This window comes from Oryzias latipes, chromosome 19, assembly GCF_002234675.1.
Source record: "Oryzias latipes chromosome 19, ASM223467v1".
NCBI classification, from domain to species: Eukaryota; Metazoa; Chordata; class Actinopteri; order Beloniformes; family Adrianichthyidae; genus Oryzias; species Oryzias latipes.
In genome coordinates this window covers 19,262,042-19,280,626 of record NC_019877.2, presented here as the reverse complement: position 1 = coordinate 19,280,626, position 18,585 = coordinate 19,262,042, and the positions used below count along the sequence as shown (strand labels likewise).

Sequence of the window (18,585 nt, the reverse complement as noted above, 5' to 3'; positions counted from 1 at the left end):
AAAGAAATATTTTAGGAACATTTGCAAGAAAATGGCAACTGAAGAAAATATATCAAATGAATGAGGAGAATACAAATCAGAGATTTGTATTTTATCTATACTGAAAAATGCTTTTATTATATGGATAATTAGTTTACTGAAAAACAACATTTTTAGCATCATTTCCAGCAGCAGCAGCAGCTTTTGGATAGCTATACATGTGTTTGTCTGCTTTGTAGTCTCAACACAAAGCAGTAGCTACATCAACAAGTCTATGAAAACCTTAATGCTCCATTAGGAGTGACAGCCAGACTTTGCCCTGAAAACCTATAGCGGTGGCAGACTGACGGACTTGTCCAGAGTTCACGCTTTTGTTCCAGGCAGCATGTAAGCGCATCAGACGCTGCTCTTTATTGTGTCACAGGAGGCTATTTTGGTCAAAAGACCCACATTTTGGAGTTTCTTCATCTTTTTGGTGTTCATAAGCCTCAGGACATAACTGTGTTTTCAAAATAAAACAAGAAGAAAGTCAGGGGGAAAACTAGGGACCTACAGAAGAAATACATCCCTAAGAAAATCAGAATATGTAGGTAAAAAAGAATGAAGTTTAATGAATAACTATAAAAAGATTTCAAAAATCTAGCTGGATTTGGATGTTAAATTTTGCCAATCATACATTTTTTAACAGTAATGTTTTCTGAGCTTTTCATATTTACTTTCCTTTTTTTTTTCTTGTATTTGCAATTTTGCTTTGAAAAATGTATTAAAATATTTTGCAAGGTTTGACTTTTTATCCTTAGAAGATGTTCTTTCACCTTTTACTCTCATATTGTAGCAGTTTTTTTCATCTCTACTTTATACTCCTGCACTGGTAATTCTTCTGCTTTGCTGGTCAGAACTGATCGCCTGCTGTTTACTGTTTACTTTAATTTACTCCAAAAGACCATTTCTGTCAGCAAATTTACTTTCTGCTCATGAATTTTGTTGAAGCTCCTAAAAAATCAAATTTACATAGATCTTCTTTTTTAAAAATATTTTATATTGTGTTTCTAAAAGTTTTTATATTGTTTTTGTTTCTCCTTAAATTTTAAATTTTGAGGTCAGAGCAATAGCTAGTAAGTAAATAACAAATGTAAAAATGAAAATAAAACTAAAAAATTAATAAAAATCAATAATCAGAAAAATGTTCTCACAGTGCCACATTAATTTGTATGTCATTCACTAATCACATGCAACAATTTTTTTTAATTATGATTTCTTTAGAGGGGTGTAAACACAGTGAGTTTATTGAAAGGCTGTAAAAGTGTTTTAGCATTTACAAGTCTCTCCCTGTTAATTCTTGATGGTTTATTAAGTTTAATTCTTGCTGTTCTCGTTTACGGACTTGCATTGGAGCAACACGGGATTCAGCTCACCTTGAACAGTGAAGGCGTCACCAAATAGATTTGTGGCTCACAAAAAAAGAGACAATCTCACTCAAATCCGACAAAACTCTCCATCCTCTATGCAAAAAAGCAGCCAGACTTGTCATCCCAGAACAAGTTGGAGCATGTTTGTGTTTGACTGATCCTAATGCTGATGCACTCTAATGTTCTGGTTGCTAGGAAGATTTTTTGTTTGGGACTAGTCTCTGTTGACTCTTGTGTGATGTGCTAAAATGTTTTTCTTCTATAACATAGCTTCTTGTTTAATTTTAGTCGTTTAATTGTAGCCATAACTGTAAAACTCTGACAATAGGCTAAAAAGTTAAAAAAATATATATATATTTTCTAATTGAAATTCTGTTTCGCAATTCAATGATAAACATTACATCAGTTTCCTCACCTCACTTTGAAGACAAAAATGAATACCTCAATTATAATATCATGTACTGATGGAGAGGAATCTCTTCAAATATATTTATAGTTTTACCTGCTGCAAAGCAACACTTCAAACCTCATCCTTTATTTACCCTTTTAGCTTGTGTCAGTCTGACTGCAATTATCTTAAATTATTAAATGTTAGCTCCGAGGCCAGCCTAATTTATCTGGATCCAGTCTATGAAGTGAGATGAACGACTAATTATGTTGAAAATGAAGGCCGATCAACCATCACATCCACAGGACGTTTCAGGAATCAGCAGCTGACTCATTGTTTGACAAATGACTTCATTATATTTCAGCTCAAGTGTCCAACGGTTGATGAGGAACAAAAACATGTCAGCAGTATTTTTTTTCTCACCTCTATGGAGCTAAAGTACATGTGACAGAGCATATTTATTTGTGCCAAATAACAGGCCACAAAGGATCACACTAAGCTGTTAATAATTCATCCAGAAAGCGCCTATTTTTTTCCGTCAAATTATATGCAGAGCAAAGCTTTACTGGGTTGATGTGACTGTAATACCAGAGACACCTGAATTATTATGCAAAAACAAAATGTCACTGTCATTTTTAAGCTGAAATACAAACAACCATGCAAAGAATGCATGACCTGCATTTTTCATACAACATATGGAGTAACTAGGCCATGCTGGTGGTTGCTGGTTTGATTTTGCAAATTCTTACATTTTTTTGGGTTGCTTTTTTTTTTCTTCAAATTTAAACAGGTTTAATATCTTGCTCTCAAGGGAGTCTACAACCTGAGAAACCAGCTTTTCACAGAGACGGTTTCAAAGTCAAAGCACAATATCAGAAAGTTTTTTTGTTATCAAAAATTCAAAAATTATCTTTAATTAGTTCAATTTCTCTTTAATTAATCAGTGCAATGCATCTGAGAAGAAGCATTTCTGAAATTCATTTTGAAAAGAGCAGAGAGATATAAAAAAAAATGAAAACACCTTCCAGCTTCCTGTTCCCAAAAATCTGATGGGATCTGATCACCTGTGTTCACTTTGTCACCTGTCATCACTTTGTAATAGATTAGAAATGTGATCGAAAATACAGATCTGGCTGCAGCCTCGTCTGTCACATCAGATCGAACATTCTCTTGCGCTCACGGTTGCTCTTATATGTTTGCTGTTATGTTGAAGGCAGTTTCTCCATGGAGCTTTTCTTATCAAACACATCAAACTGTGTGAGCATGTAGGACACCCCCCACCCCCCCCAAACACACACAAACACTAGCGTGCTGTCGAGTAAAATCAAACAAGCGCGGCTGGTTACACAAGTTCCTGCACCGGTTCCACTGAATGGGAGCACACACAACAGGAACCATCTGTATCAGGTCCAGTCAGAGTTGCAAGAATATTACAGAGAAACAAGTCACCTCAGAAACAAAGCCGTTAAGGTGCTGGGCTGGGAAAATACCAACAATTTTCTACACACTCTTTCATCACCAAACTTGACAATAGGCAATGGTGTGTGAGCAAATGCAGTGTTTCCTGAAGTCATTCCAGCCACAGCCCGAATCCACTGCAGCAACACAGAGAATACATTTTTCTGCATGTTGATGAAGATTAAAAATCTGTTTCTCGACATCTTAAATTGATTTTTTTTTTTTAGTTTTGTCTTATCTCACAGCGACATTATTTAGCCTCTGACTGGCACGAATTATATCAGCTTTCTTCTTGATTGCTTCAGGGACTCGTGGTTTTTATGAAGACCCTGCTAACCCCACAAATCACAGAAGCAGCCTGTTTTGTTTATGGGCACAGCCTGGAAATCTCAGTGGGAAAATGAGTTAAAAATACCATGCAGGAGAAGTGACTGAGCCAAAAGAGGATTAAGCCTGTCCCCTTCCTGCCACAATCTCGCTGTGGTCACACACAGAGTTACACATTTTCATTCAGCCGCACAGTTTACGCAGCATTATGCAGGATTAATGGTGCAGGCAGACTGTTTTAGAGATGAATTTATCTGTGTCTGAACCTCTCTTGACCTATATGCTGAACTGGAGCCCTGCAGCAGTAATGTCCTTAAAGAGGGATGTCTGTATAAACTGGAGATGCTGCTTTAAGGTAAAAAAAACAAACAAATATTTGATTCATCAAACAATATTATCTCTACTATGATTAAAGCTTTCTTCGATGATGTGGTCCGCTTAACCAACCAACAGACAATGATTTGGTGTTTTGGGCCTTACGTCATATTGCAAACGGCCGTAAATGTCTTTCCAATTTCTAGTGGTCACCAGGCCAATGTGCCTCTTCTACAACTGTGTTGTAGAAGATGTTAACCTGGGACAAACTGTAAACACAATCCCATTTATGCATTCGTAAATCAATGTGAAAGCAATCTTCTGGATTAAAATCCTATATTTGACTTCTCTCCTCACAGCAAACGTCCAGAGAAGCTACAGGCATCCTATGGGCGACAGGCTGTGGTGAAAACTTACTGTCTTGTTTTTGTGGTTTCCACAAAATCGGGTGACACAGGTGTCAGAGGGCCCCTTTACTTTTCTGGTAGCTTTGTGATTTATTTTGGAAAATACATTTAAAAATGTAATTGACTTGTAATTTTAACATAGTACTTCCTGTGTTCTACGCACTCAGGCCAAAATAAAAGAACATATTTTGAAGAATGCTGCTCCATCCCTCAAGATCAGTTTTTTTTTTTTTTTCACTTTCGGCTTCTCCCATCAGGGGTCACCACAGCGAAACAACCCTCCCACTAGGATGAGTTGCAACTTGGCAATGTTTTATGCCGGATGCCCTTCCTGACGCAACCCTCTCAATCCAGCTGGGCTTGGGACTGGCACAGCAGCAGAGAAGGGAATAGGGAGCACACTGGGATTGAACCCTGGTTTCTCGGATGGAAGGTGCCGCAAACCAGCATGAGCTAAACCGGGCCCCCCATCCCTCAAGATCAGTACACTTCAAAAAAACAACTGCACTAATTAAACATTTTTTTGAGTTGTTAAGAGCAAAACTGGTTTATATAATGTTTTAAATTAACAGCTTAAACTAGTTAATTTGTTCATAATCAACAATCTTTGTGAAAATCAAACACTTTTCAACAGATTTGAACATAATTAGATCAGAGTTAGCTGTGTTTATAAATATATTTAAAATTTAGGACACACCTAATTGAACTTCAATTAAAACTTGACATACTTGGTTGGTTCATCAGACATGAGGTGATGACTGCTGAGTCCAGTAGATTGCTTAAAGCTGCCAAGGTCAGAGAGGAGGTTTTACCTGTTAACTTTGTGTTCAGTCAACAAATGCCGTGTTGAAGCCTTCACCCTTTAAATGGGACTAATTGCCCCAATGTTTTGCTTCTTAGGATACTAGAACTCATTAGTGGGACGTTCCACTTCACATGATACTCCAGCTTAAACGTGTAGTTCAAAAAAACACACCTTTATGTTTTAGAGCTAAAGTTATACATATTTGCGTGATCTTATTATGAATTTTTTTGGTTTTATACATTACAGTTCACAAAAGACTAAGAAAATTTCAAGTGCACTGGAGCTATTTCAATTGAATGTCCCTTTAGGAGCAGCTTCAGTGATATTTTAATGGTAAAATGTCTTCTATTGAATTTAATGGCACCTGCTGAGTTTATGATGCTTTAAAATTATTCATTATGGAAATCAGGGAGCGGCTTAATGAATGAGTAAATGAAAGGTCAGTCATGACATAAATTACATTTTTGAAACTGACTTTGGGACATGTTTTAAAACCCAGTGTTTGATCTGATTTCAATCATCCATAGTTCTTGCCTGTATTCAGCCATTGTCCTCTTGTCTCTAAGGTTTAAGTCAAGACTGATTTACAGTATGACGGTTTGGTGATCAAGTCTCTCAATTGTTAAAATAATCCAAAAGTTCAGGAAGGCTGAATTTTACTTTTGGACAACTCCTTGATTTTTTGTCTCAATTTAGGAAAGAACAAAAACAATCTAATAACGGCTTTTAGGCATTTTTTAAAATGTCTTGAGGTTTGAGTTAGATTCTGCTCATGACCCATGTTTTTTCTTAATGAACTGGCTGCAGGCATGACTTTCACTGTGATACTATTTCCCTTGGCTTTAACTTGGCTTTGGACCATTTTTGGTTTCAATTTTAGAATATCTTCAAACTTGTCCCGTGTGAGTTTTTGCTGTCTTCTTAAGTTGAGTTTCTTAACATTAATGTCAAAACAGCTATATGGGGTTCAGGGTTCAGTGGCATTTAGTCACAACCTTTTACAGGGTGAAGTAATCCGTATCAGATTATTCTCACAGGAGGTTCAGACAGAAAAGTATTCAATCATCTCCATGTTTAATCCTCTTCAAAGAAACCATCAACTGTTCTATCTGTTAAGCAGGACAGACAGGTTTTGTTGTATTTATTTCACCTGAACAATTTCACATTTGTGCTTTATAATCTTTCAATAGCAGCCTCTGCTCATCAGGCATAAACTAACATTCAAATCCCCTGTTTTCTAACAGGACAAACGTCATCTGCAAACACAGAAGTTATTCTATTGTGAATTTGAGCAACATTTTACAGTTTAAATGATCTAAATTGCTTCATGGAAATGAGTTCACACATGGTATTATCTTTCTGTTTCAAGTGAAGGGTGGGGTTGACAAATAGAAGACAAAGACTTAACAATTCACTCTGAAAGACAAGCTGGATTTTAGCACTCAAAAGAGAAACGGTGATGTACTGACAAAAATATGGCACTCATATTCATATACAGACAGTAGCACTTTATGTCTTCAAAAAAATGTGTTACCAAAATCTAAGGTCAAAATAGTCTTTTTTTAATAATGATAAAACAGAATTCCTTAAATCTCAACTGAGAGTAAAAAGCTCTCCATTTATCTTTGGATACACAGGACACATAGATATATGGTTGACTAAAATGTATTTCTTTGTATGGTCATAGATCTTTCTCCATTCAAGATTTATTTGGGTTCCTCTCTTTCACATTAACTGCAATGCAGTCATTTCTTGTGTTTCAGTTCTTGAGTCTGAGAGGCACAAACATTTTCTACCTAATTTATCTAAATGGAACTTATGTCAGCATTTGAACCAAAGACAAAAAAAAGCTCCTGATAGTCATCAAAAACCACGCAAATGGGTTAGGGTTAGGGTTAGGGTTAGGTTGGGTTAGGTTGGGATAGGGTTAGGGTTAGGGTTAGGGTTAGGGTTAGGGTTAGTCAAAGTTACTCATTCGTATGTATTGCGAATTACACAAATGTCTATGAGACATTAGCTGCTATTGGAATGGCAAAACTTAACAGGGGTTCCTTAAGGCACCGTTGTTGAACCTCTTTCATTTAGTAATCATCCAAAATATCATGAGATTCAAACATTAAATTTCACAAAGTTTTAAGGATTTGACCATAAAGCAAATTTTAGAAAGCACCAATGTTTTTATTTGTGTTTATGTGGTTTTAAAACACAAGGATTTTTTAATGCATATTAAGTTGATTTCAAAATGTTAAAAGCTCTATTCGCTAATTCAGATGAGTGAATGACCAAGTAAGTGCAAATTATTTTGTACTTTGCTGCTGTTTATGTTTAAGGTGCATTCATGGTGACATTCAGTGTATAGGTGTGCAAATATTAAAATCATAAACGGAAGACTTCCTATAGGAAGAGAGCAGCAATCAATATAAAGTTTTTCTTTTTTTCCAAAAGTATAGATTTCCATACCTGACAACTAAAAAAGTGGCTGTGACTCTACATCACATGAAATACAAGTAAGTAAACAGGGAACTTAGTTTATGTTTAAGTCGTCACTAGCACGTTTGTCTGTTAGGTTTGGTCTCAATCTTCACTTCCATATGTCTATTTATTTCAGTTCATTCCTCAATTTCACCAAAGGGGAAGAATATTTGGTTACATGTATTGAAATAATGCTTTGTCTCAAACTAAGGATGCTTTGTTTCAGACGTAGAAACAAAATAGAGAGTGAGTACCGGTAAGCTACTTAAATAAGTGGCAAAACATTTAAAGAGTTGACTATAAGAGACGACAACTGGCCAGAGCATCCTTCAACTTCAAGACAAGTTCACTTGAATGAAGAAGAATTGTCATTAACATAACTGAAAATATTAATTCAAAGTTTTGCTATATGAAACTCAAACATCTGTCAGCAGATTTCTTGTCTTTACCTCACAGAACAGCACTTTAAAGTTGGAACGTGGATTGTTATTGTGCTTTGGATGGGATCCTTTAGGGCTCTCATAGACTAGTATTACCTTTTTGTCATATTTTTTCTGGACTTTTGATGTTATTGAGCAGATCTTTGTTATTAGCTATGATTATGTGACCTAGTATTCACTATATTTACTGTAGGATATACTAAAAACAATTTAGTTCTTTTAAAAATAGCCATTTTAAAGACTACTGTTTAGTGGTATCCTCTAAGAATCTGCTGCCCTCGTTAATAATTCTCCTCCTTTAGTTGCTATTTATAGATAAGGCTCATTGTTTTAGCTTCTCCATGAAGGCTGGATGCTGCAGCTGACCGGTGGAGGAAAGAACCTCCTTTCCTCCACCGGTCAGCTCCTTGGGTACCATGCCAGCTCCCTCCTCATGTGTGCAGGAACGCTCCTCCCGCTCCGCGCAGCCCATCAGTCATCCAGCTGCTGTGTGACCTGCTCTGACGGCTCCTGTGTCAACCGAACCAGCTGAGCGGCGTGAGCCTGTCGAGCGAGGTTCTGACTATGTGGCTTCAGAGACAAGCGGCCGCTGGATGAGTCAGCGGCGGCTCGCGCTCGTGCGTCGGTGCTTCACGCCTTACCTGCCCACTGTTTGGTTGGCGAGCTGTCTCATTCGGTTGAACTGCTTCTTCATCTTGTGTTTTTCGGTAGAGCCTCCTCGCAGATCTCATTGATAGAATGAAGTCAGGTCTCTGCGCTGCTGTGTACCAGACAGACGGGGAGCTTCGGTCGTCAAATATCCGGTTCGTGCATCGCGGGGGACCGCCACGGAGACGCGGGGGACGGTGTCGGAGCTAATTCCTGCTCATTTCGCTGATGAGGGCTGGATCTCTGTCATTGGTTCCGCTTCGCAGCTCAGAAGATGCTGGACCAGCTTCTCTCCCGGTGCTGACAGCTCGACGCCGCCGTTGGTGCATTGTGGGAAATGTAGTCAAATGTAGTGGGTAGATTTTGACACCAAACCAGTCAGTTTTTCTAATCACACTTACAAAAAACGTTCTTAAATACACTTTAAAAGTCTCGATGTGTGTTAGGATAGTAAAAAAAAATCAACTTAAAACTAGTTTGAATAAACAAAATGAGTTTTTGGAATTTATGATAATGTGGCAAAACGTCTTTATACTAAATATTAATACCATTAAACCAGAAATAAGCCTAAGTAACAACATGAAATTGTGTCTTCTTTGCTTTCAATTGTTCCAATAAAGTCACAATTGATCATGAAAAGTTTGACATACTGTAAATATGTACAGGTATCCCTTTTTTCTTTTTTTCTTAAGTATCATTGTTATTCTGATTGCTTGAAACAAACCAAAGCAAAAATGGCTGTCAGATTACATTTTATGACCTAAATGTTTACTTATTGTCTTCGGATATTTTGTTTTTACTTTCTGTAATGTACACCTGAATTTCACAATAAAATTTGCTTCCAGACATGTTTGTGTGTGTGTGTGTGTGTGTGTGTGTCTGTGTGTGTGGGGGTGTGTGTGTGCGTGTGTGTGTGTGTGTGTCTGTGTGTGTGTCTGTGTGTGTGTCTGTGTGTGTGTGTGTGTGAGTACAGCATTCAAGCAGTAAAAGTCGCTTGTAAACTCACTAAAGCCACCACAGCTGTAGCTGGAGACCATCCCAGAACAAAGGCATGATACTTCCTGGACAGATCACCAGATAAACAGACAACTCACTAACGCCAAAGGGAGGATTTAGATACATCAATTATCCTATAAAATGTGTTTTCCTTGACTGTTTTTTATGGGCCATATTGCTTGGAGAAAGAGTAGTCAAATGTGGGGAGAACATGCAAACCACAGCCGTCTCACTGTGAAGCAACAGAGCAAAGGCATGAGCCATAATGGAAGTTTTAAGAAACAGGAAATGCTGCAAAGATTAAACATATTCAAAAAGAAAAGGGTCACAGTAAAATTGCATAAAATCCAAGGAATTTGGGAAATGTTTTTGTCATTTTGTATTTTTGTTTTCTTTATTAATCACATAAAAGCAGGGACCTGGCTTTGAAAAATATTGCCTTCATTTTTATCACAACATGTTTTAAAGTGTTAACTTTTTTTTTATAAAATACCTAACCAGCATAAAGCACATAATGAAGGTTTCACTGTGGTAATCTTTTAAAATCTAAATATTTGTAGCTTTTTTTCTGGTTGGGATGTTTGCTTTGATAACATGACTGGTTCCCTGCAACCGAAATATGTTTTAATCAATTATGATCATTTGATCTACATACCAAACAGTTTATTTGTCTTTCTATTGTTCAATCTATCAGCTAAGAGAAAATAATAATTAACTTTATTTGTATACCACCTTTCAAGCTAAAAATCACAAAGTGCTTCACAGTAAAAAAAAAAGATAAAACACAGTAAAACACAGAATATAAAAAAGAATTAAGAAAAAGCTATTTTAAAAAGATAGGTTTATAGCCGTTTTTTTAAAAGAAAACACTGAGTCTGCAGATCTGAGGCTGAGAGGAAGGGAGTTCCAGAGGGATGGGGCCACTGCAGCAAAAGCTCTGTCACCTTTAGTTTTCAACCGGGTTCTCTTAACAACCAGCAGACCCTGATCACAAGACCTCAGGGACCTGCTGGGAGTGTACGGCTGCAAAAGGTCTTTTAAGTAGACCGGTGCTTGGTTATTAAGAGCTATGTATGTCAAAACCAGGATTTTAAAATGCACTCGGTAGCGGATGGGGAGCCAGTGCAGCTGGATTAATAACGGGGTGACGTGTGAAAACTTGGATGAATTGGTTAAAAGTCTTGCAGCAGCGTTCTGGATAACCTGGACAACCTGGAGCCGTTCTAAAGATTTTTTGCTCAAACATATGATGATGGACTTTGCAGTAGTCAAGACGAGAAGAAATAAAAGCATGGATGAGCATTTCCATTTCAGAATGCAACACAAATGGACTCAGTTTTGCAATGTTTTTAAGATGATAAAAACAAGAGCGAACAAGTGACCCGACATGAGAGTCAAGGGAAAAAACCGGGTCTAGAGTTTCTGAGGTTCCTGACTGAGGGCTTGATAAAGGAAGCAAGTGGACCAAGCCACTGGACTATCCGGGGGTGGCAACTGTCAGGAGCACAGTCTAGAACCTCAGTTTTGGCTTCATTTAGTTGGAGAAAATTATCATTCATCCAACACTTGACTGAATCCAGACACGTGTGTAAAATCTGTATTTTAAAAATGTCCTGGGGTTTGAAAACACACAAAGCTGAACGTCATCAGCGTAAAAATGGTAAGAAATATCAGTAAAAGAACTGAAATTATGCTGCAAAGGCAGCAGATATAACATAAACAATAAAGGTCCCAAAACTGAGCCTTGAGGGACACCAGAAGTGAGGGATGCAGAAGAGGACTTGAACTTTGAAAAAAACAACAGAAAAATATTTCAAATGTATGCATTTTGGCTGAATGTTTACAGCATAAGGATGCTGATGAGGAAAAATGAAGGAACTTTGGTGTCAATGCAAACCTCAAATCTTACTTGGGAGTCCACAAAATCTTCTTCACATTTACCATTCTGACAATTCTTGCCTTTTTTTCCAAACTGTCTTTCATCATCTTTGCTAAACGGTGCAAGGCTGGATTTTAATGAGCCTTTAAAGCCATAATTACAACACCAAGTGCTTTAAAGGTGCACCAAAACACAGTCGTGCTACAACTTTAACTGTTAACACAGTTATTAGTCAACCATCAAATGTATAGTATTTTTGTCAAGCTTCTTGTTCAATGTTCCTCATTTGTTAACATTCTGCTTACTTTTTTGACTTCTCCAGGAGCACAGATCAGGTCTGACTGTGTCTAAACAACTTGTGACACAAAATATGAACTAAATATAGTTGACCTCAAATGCAATTGTTTAACAGAAATTAGACTTAATTCTAGAGTCATTCTCTGTCCTTCAGATGTCAGCGATTTCTCATTGAGTTCATACACTATTTGTTGCCAATTTGAACATGTTTTAGCCATGGTTTAATGTGGTTAAAGGGTTTCTCAATCTCACATTATCGTATAAAACGTTGTCAGTTTTATCCTAAATTACTTTTACTCACAATCATCCACAGCTAGATCTCACATGTTAGTATCCCTCAGACTCAAATGTACATTGAGGGAGCAAATGTCAAAGGAAGACAAATCAACCTGATGCAGTCCTTCTTCAGGATCGTAGCTGTTTATGATGGCAAACAGTGGCCTCTTGTGGCTGGAAAGGACTGTTGTGGCGTAAATGTTTCGATTTATTTATTGTTTCAACGTCCTGTTTAATGTACAGTGAATGCAGCACACATTTCTACATTCAACATCCAGGAAGGGCTCTTCTAGGTCTGTTGCTTATGTAACCGGGACAGCCTTTATCTTATTTTATAATAGCACAAAATCTGTTCAAGGGTTACCATACCTGAGGGATCTCCAACAAACTACTGCATTACACTACTAGTCATAGCCCCTCCTTCCTTTCTTCTTCTTCTTCTACTTCTTTTGACTCCCCTATATATTCCAAAGGCTACTGTTCCCCACCCCCTTTTGTATGACCTCCTGTCAGAGAGGTGGGTGCCATCATCCTAAAATCATTTTATAATCCCAATACATCCTATTGTTTATTGCCCTTTTGGGTTTAATTTTTATTTGTATAACTACAGCAATGTTTGTTTCTAACTTGTGATGTGATGATTAAAAGGGATTGATGGTTCAGGAGAGATATTTTGGGGATTCACTGTTAAAGCTTAAATGTCGATTTGTTTTGTTTGTATAGGAACTGGAGTGGGCAGGATCACACAGTGTATTGTTTTCTGTTTGTTTTATTACCAGGTATGTATGAGAAAAATGTGAGTGTAAAATGTGTTACAGAGCCTGTATAAGGTTTTAAGCTAGCATGCCGCGTGCGGCATAGCCCCTTTTGTATGACCTCCTGTCAGAGAGGAACTGGAGTGGGCAGGATCACACAGTGTATTGTTTTCTGTTTGTTTTATTACCAGAATAAAGGGAGGCTTCTCTCCAAGAGGTAACACTGTGTCACACCATATATTAACCAGCACAACGCAGAAAGCGACCGGTTACACTTGGTGCCGTTTGACCCGTCACATCGCGGAGGAGTGGACGTCTGACCCGCCGCTGCTACCCCTCCGCTGGCCTTGCAGCTCTGAGTTCGCGCCAACGCCTGACACCTGCTCTGTCGCTCTCGGATACACTGTGCCCTGTGTATTGTTTTGCAGGTGCTGTGAGCGTGCGCATTCTGCTCCTTTAGGTTGGATCGTTAATCCCTGCGTGGGGACTTGCAGGTTAACTTTGAGGGATTTTCCGACTTTTTTTTTTTTTTACTGATTTTGACTTTCTATATTGTTTAAGTTTGCTTAACACTAACTAGAACTGTTTCACCAGCTATTTTATTTTATTTTGGTTTTATTGTGAGATTTTTGAGTGCTGTTTTTACCACTGACATGGCTGAACACAATTCCCTGGGTCGTCAGGTTTCTTTCAGTATGGGAAGGGGTCAACATTTTGTTTCATTTGGGAGGGGCAGGACAGTTACCTCATGTGATTTTGAGAGCTCTGTTGACCAGTCACTAATGAACCCCACCATTCCTGCTGCTAGTTCCACGCCAGTTGTGACACCACAGACTCAGCCCAGTCAGGTTGTCTTAAATGACGCTCTCAGTAACATGATTACTGATTTGGCAAAGCAGATTGGTGATAATATTACAGCGAATCTCACTGCTATGCACCAGCCCAGCCAACCCCAGCCTCAGCCTGCTGACAGCCAATCCCAGCACTGTAGTCACAATGACTTATCGCAGCTGCGGGTGGTTGTTCAGTCCGATGTGAAGGCTCCCCCATACTTTAGAGGTGATCGGTCTGATGCGTTCTCGATCCAGGAATGGGAGGATATAATGAAATGTTACATGTCCAGGGTGAAATGTGTGACCCCTGCAGAAATGTTTGACATTGTCATGTCCCGGCTGGCTGGTAAAGCCAGGGATGTAGTTAAAGTGTCACTTCGGTCTCGGCCCGCGCTGAGTCCCACTGAAATGTTTATAGCCGTCTTTGATATTCTCAAACACAATTTCAGTGAACTGACATTTTCTGCTCTTCCGATGAGAGACTTTTATAACACTTTGCCGCGGGTTGATGAGGACGCAATGGATTACTGGATTCGTCTAAACAAATCTATTGATGCTGTAGATGAGTGTCTCCAGAGGCGAGGGAAGCGGGTGGAAGACCCAGGAGCAGAGGTGGTTACAATGTTCATTAATCATTGTCCCGATCCCGCTCTTGCACTGTTGTTTCACGTCAAGTCTCCCGAGGAATGGACAGCAGCTGAGGTGCAGAAGCGCCTGGATGGGCATGTCAGGAAGATTAGGGGGATGCGGGTTCACACACAACAGGTCGGGGGTGCCCATGTCCACACTCAATGCCAGACTGTTGGTCTTCCCACTGTCAGTCCAGTTAATGTTTCATCATCCACCCCCGTAGTTTTGGTAGAACCAAGCTCAGGGTATTCAGCCCCTGTGTGTCATCTGCAATCCTCTCCTGCTCACTCTTTGCCTCCTTTACACGCTGCACCTGTAACATCTGCTCCATCTCCACCTGAAGTTGGCCTTCCTTCTCAACAGATGGTGGATATGTTTGATAAAGTCCTCTCCTTATGTTCTGCGTCTCTTACAACTAGCCAACGGGGGCGACGTCAGTCTGGAAATTTTCCAGCCTCGCAGAGATTTCAGCCAACCCAATGCAGGGTTTGTGGTTCAGATGAACACTCGACCCATTCTCACTGCAGGTTGTTCAGACTGTGTCTCAACTGCCATGGCTCTGGCCACATGAAGCGTGATTGTCCGAGAACTGTCTCACCTGTATCAATGCCAGTAGCTTCCACCTCCAGCCCTGCTTTAAACTAGGATGTCCATGTGATGAGAGGGTCAGCATGGACCATAATGACCAAACCCTCACATCTGCTCCAGATTCTCGCTCTGTGTACATTGACACTTGTCAAAGTTTTTCTGAAGAAAAAAAAGTGGTTTATGTTGGGTCTCAGAGAGTTGAGGGTGCTAGTGAACTTTTTTTTGCCACAGTGTCTGTTGGTGGCCAGTCTGCTTTGAGGGGGATGCTTGATTCGGGGAGCATGTCATGCACACTGAGTGAGTCAGCAGAGCTTAGGCTGAAGGATGCTGGTGTTGTTTTGAATCCCAAGGCCATTCCTGAAAACGTGGTGCTTGTCAGTTGTGGAGGGCTCGTCACTCAACCAAAATGTATTTATGATTTGGACATTGAGATTTACGGACTCAGGTTTAATGTGCCCACACTCGTGGTGCCTGGACAGAGGGATGACTTGATCATTGGGAGCAACGTGCTTCGGCCCATCATTCAGAAAATGAAGTCTAATCCAACATATTGGGAGATCGTGACTTCCACTAATGAAAACCCAGAATGTGAACAGTTTCTCCAGTTACTAAGTTGCATTTCTAGGTGGTCAGGTCCTCAATTACCTGATAAGATTGGGACGGTGAGGTTGAGACAGGCGGTGACTTTGTTGCCTCACCAAGAATATGTAGTGTGGGGGAAGTTACCCCCCTCTTCTTCTGTGTCGCCCGGCAGCACTGTGATTGTGGAGCCTTCATCTGCCCGCTCCACTCCAAAAAACATCCTGGTAGGTCGTGTCATAACACCTATGTGGGGCGATCGCTGGGTTCCACTCAAGGTCCTCAATCCCACACAAGCAACGGTGACGTTGCGACGCAATGCTAAAATTGCTGATGTCTTTCCTTGTGTTGCTGTTGAAGATCTGTATTTTACTCAAGCCACATGTGAAATGCAGCATGGTCAGGCTACTGCTTCGCTGACCTCATTGTTTCCAGGAGGTGATCCTTTCCAACAACTTAGGGATTGTGGTTTGGATGACATTGATATTGATGGATGTGAGGTGGCTGATGTGTGGAAAAGGAAACTGGCTGAACTCGTGTTTAACTATCAGGATGTCTTCTCTAGAGACAAGCTAGACTGTGGTGAGGTGAAGGATTTTGTTCATCGTATTCATTTAACCGATGACCACCCCTTTCGTCTGCCCTATCGACGAGTGCCCCCAGCACACTATCGGAAGCTGCGGGAAGTCTTATCTGACATGGAACTGAAAGGCATCATAAGCAAGTCAGTCAGTGAGTATGCTTCACCCCTTGTTATGGTTTGGAAGAAGTCAGGAGACTTAAGAATATGCACTGACTTCCGTTGGCTTAATGCTAAGACCGTTAAGGATGCTCATCCACTGCCCCACCAGTCTGACTGTCTTGCTGCCCTGGGTGGTAACGCCCTTTTCAGTACCATGGACTTGACGTCTGGGTTTTACAACATTCCCCTGCATGAGTCTGACAGACACTACACGGCTTTCACAACACCTTTGGGCCTCTATGAGTACAACCGCCTCCCACAGGGTCTTTGTAACAGTCCAGCTTCCTTTATGAGGATGATGCTCAGCATTTTTGGTGACTTGAACTTTTCCAGTCTTCTCTGTTATCTTGATGATCTTCTGGTGTTTGCACCTTCAGAGGTTGAGGCATTGCAGAGACTAGAGATTGTTTTCCGTCGTCTGAGAGCCAATAACCTAAAGCTTGCACAGAAGAAATGTCACTTTCTTCGAAGATCTGTGAGGTTCTTAGGACATGTGATTGAGGCTTCTGGGGTTTCTGTTGATCAGGATAAAGTGCAGGTTATTTCCAGTTTCCAGAAGCAAGACCTCATGAACCCTGATGGTTGCACACCATCTCAACAGAAAGTGAGGTCCTTCCTTGGTATGGTTTTATTTTACCAACACTTTATTCCAGAGTGCTCACGCATTGCTAAGCCACTCTTCACTCTTACTGCAGGCCAGAAGAGAAGACTTAGAGGTAATGCAGGTGGGAGGGCAGGGACCTACAGAGTATTGACCCCTCAGGATTGGACTCCAGCATGTGAGAGTGCATTTGAGAACCTGAAAGCTGCACTTCTCAATTGTGTGATGCTAGCCCATCCAGATTTTGAGAGGCCCTTCATTCTCTCCACAGATGCTTCTATGGATGGTTTGGGTGCTGTCTTGTCGCAAGTTCCTATCGGTGAGGACAAGGCAAGACCTGTGGCTTTTGCGAGCAAAACTCTCAGTCGCAGTCAGTCAAAGTATCCTGCTCACAGGCTCGAGTTTTTGGCTCTAAAGTGGGCTGTATGTGATAAATTCAGTCATTGGCTTAAAGGTCAAAAGTTTACTGTTTGGACTGACAACAACCCCCTCACATACATCCTGACTAAACCAAGGCTTGACGCCTGTGAGCAGCGCTGGGTCTCCAAGCTTGCGCCATACTGCTTTGAGATCAAGTATGTCCCTGGCAGGCTGAATGTTGTGGCCGACGCACTGAGCAGGAGCCCATTTGTAAAACCTGTCGCTCAACGCCTTTTGACAGAGCCATACTGTAGGCTGCTCGATCAGGTTTGTGACATCACAGATGACACAGTACAGGAGGCTTTCCATTTGACCTGTCAACCACAGACATTGGATGGCACCCACCTCTCAACTGCTGTCAATGTCTCCATGTCAGAAAGAGAGGTTTCTTCTATTTTGTCTGCCGCCTGTGACTGGGACTCTGCCTCTAGGCTGCGAGCAACATCTCTTGCTGACTATCTGGCGTCTGTAGCCCCACCTGCTGCGGATGCTCCTGCTACCTTGTCACAGTCTAGTCTTGTTTCTCACCAGCAGCATGACCCTGTCATATCAAGAGTCGTCGTTTATGTTGAGCGGAAGCGCAGACCATCAAGACGTGAACGCTGTAATGAGGGCCTGCAGACACTGAGGATTTTAAAGCAGTGGGACAAACTCACACTTCTGAATGGTGTACTCTACCGAGTCTCTAAAGATCCCCTGACCAAACACAAGAGGTTTCAGTTTGTTGTGCCTGACTCCTTGAGATCTGCTGTTCTTTCCGGTGTGCATGACTATGCGGGTCATCAGGGTCAGCCACGTACACTCTCTTTAGCTCGTCATCGCTTCTTCTGGTTTGACATGGATAGGGATGTGTGTGATTATGTGAAGAACTGCCCTAGATGTGTCCTCAGTAAGACCCCAGAGCCTGCTGCAAGAGCTCCTTTGGAGAACATTAAGACTTCTGCGCCATTGGAACTCGTATGCATTGACTTCTGGTCAGCTGAGGACAAAAACAACAAGTCTGTTGATGTTCTTGTGGTCACAGATCATTTCACAAAGTTAGCACATGCATTTCGGTGTCATGATCAGACAGCTAAGACAGTGGCAAAGAAGTTATGGGATGGATTTTTCTGTATCTATGGGTTTCCTCAGCGCATACACTCTGACCAAGGAGCAAATTTTGAGAGTGAGCTTTTTGCAGAGCTTCTGGAACTTAGTGGTGTGGGGAAATCACACTCATCCCCTTACCATCCAATGGGTAATGGGACCACAGAAAGGTTTAACCGCACTTTGGGCAATATGTTGAGGTCTCTCCCCTCTCAGTCAAAGCAGAACTGGCCACAAATGCTTCAGTCCTTGACT

At 40.6% G+C, this 18,585-nt stretch overlaps 1 protein-coding gene and 1 long non-coding RNA gene across 5 annotated transcripts in view; one reads left to right on the top strand and one right to left on the bottom strand.

Annotated features, from left to right (window-relative positions):
• The window catches only part of LOC101158144 (rho GTPase-activating protein 44), a 71,456-nt gene extending 62,712 nt beyond the window's left edge, over window positions 1–8,744 (bottom strand). For all 4 annotated transcript variants that reach the window (XM_004080658.4, XM_011488409.2, XM_011488410.2 and 1 more), the window contains exon 1: window positions 8,642–8,744. In XM_004080658.4, coding sequence (XP_004080706.1) covers window positions 8,642–8,694 — 53 coding nt within the window. In that variant the 5' untranslated portion in view covers window positions 8,695–8,744. The remainder of the gene's footprint in view (window positions 1–8,641) is intronic.
• On the top strand, window positions 7,133–9,496 carry LOC110017171. Its single transcript, XR_002292467.2, has 2 exons — window positions 7,133–8,617; window positions 8,712–9,496. It is a non-coding gene; the product is annotated as an uncharacterized LOC110017171 (long non-coding RNA).
• The last annotated feature ends 9,089 nt before the right edge of the window (window positions 9,497–18,585 follow it).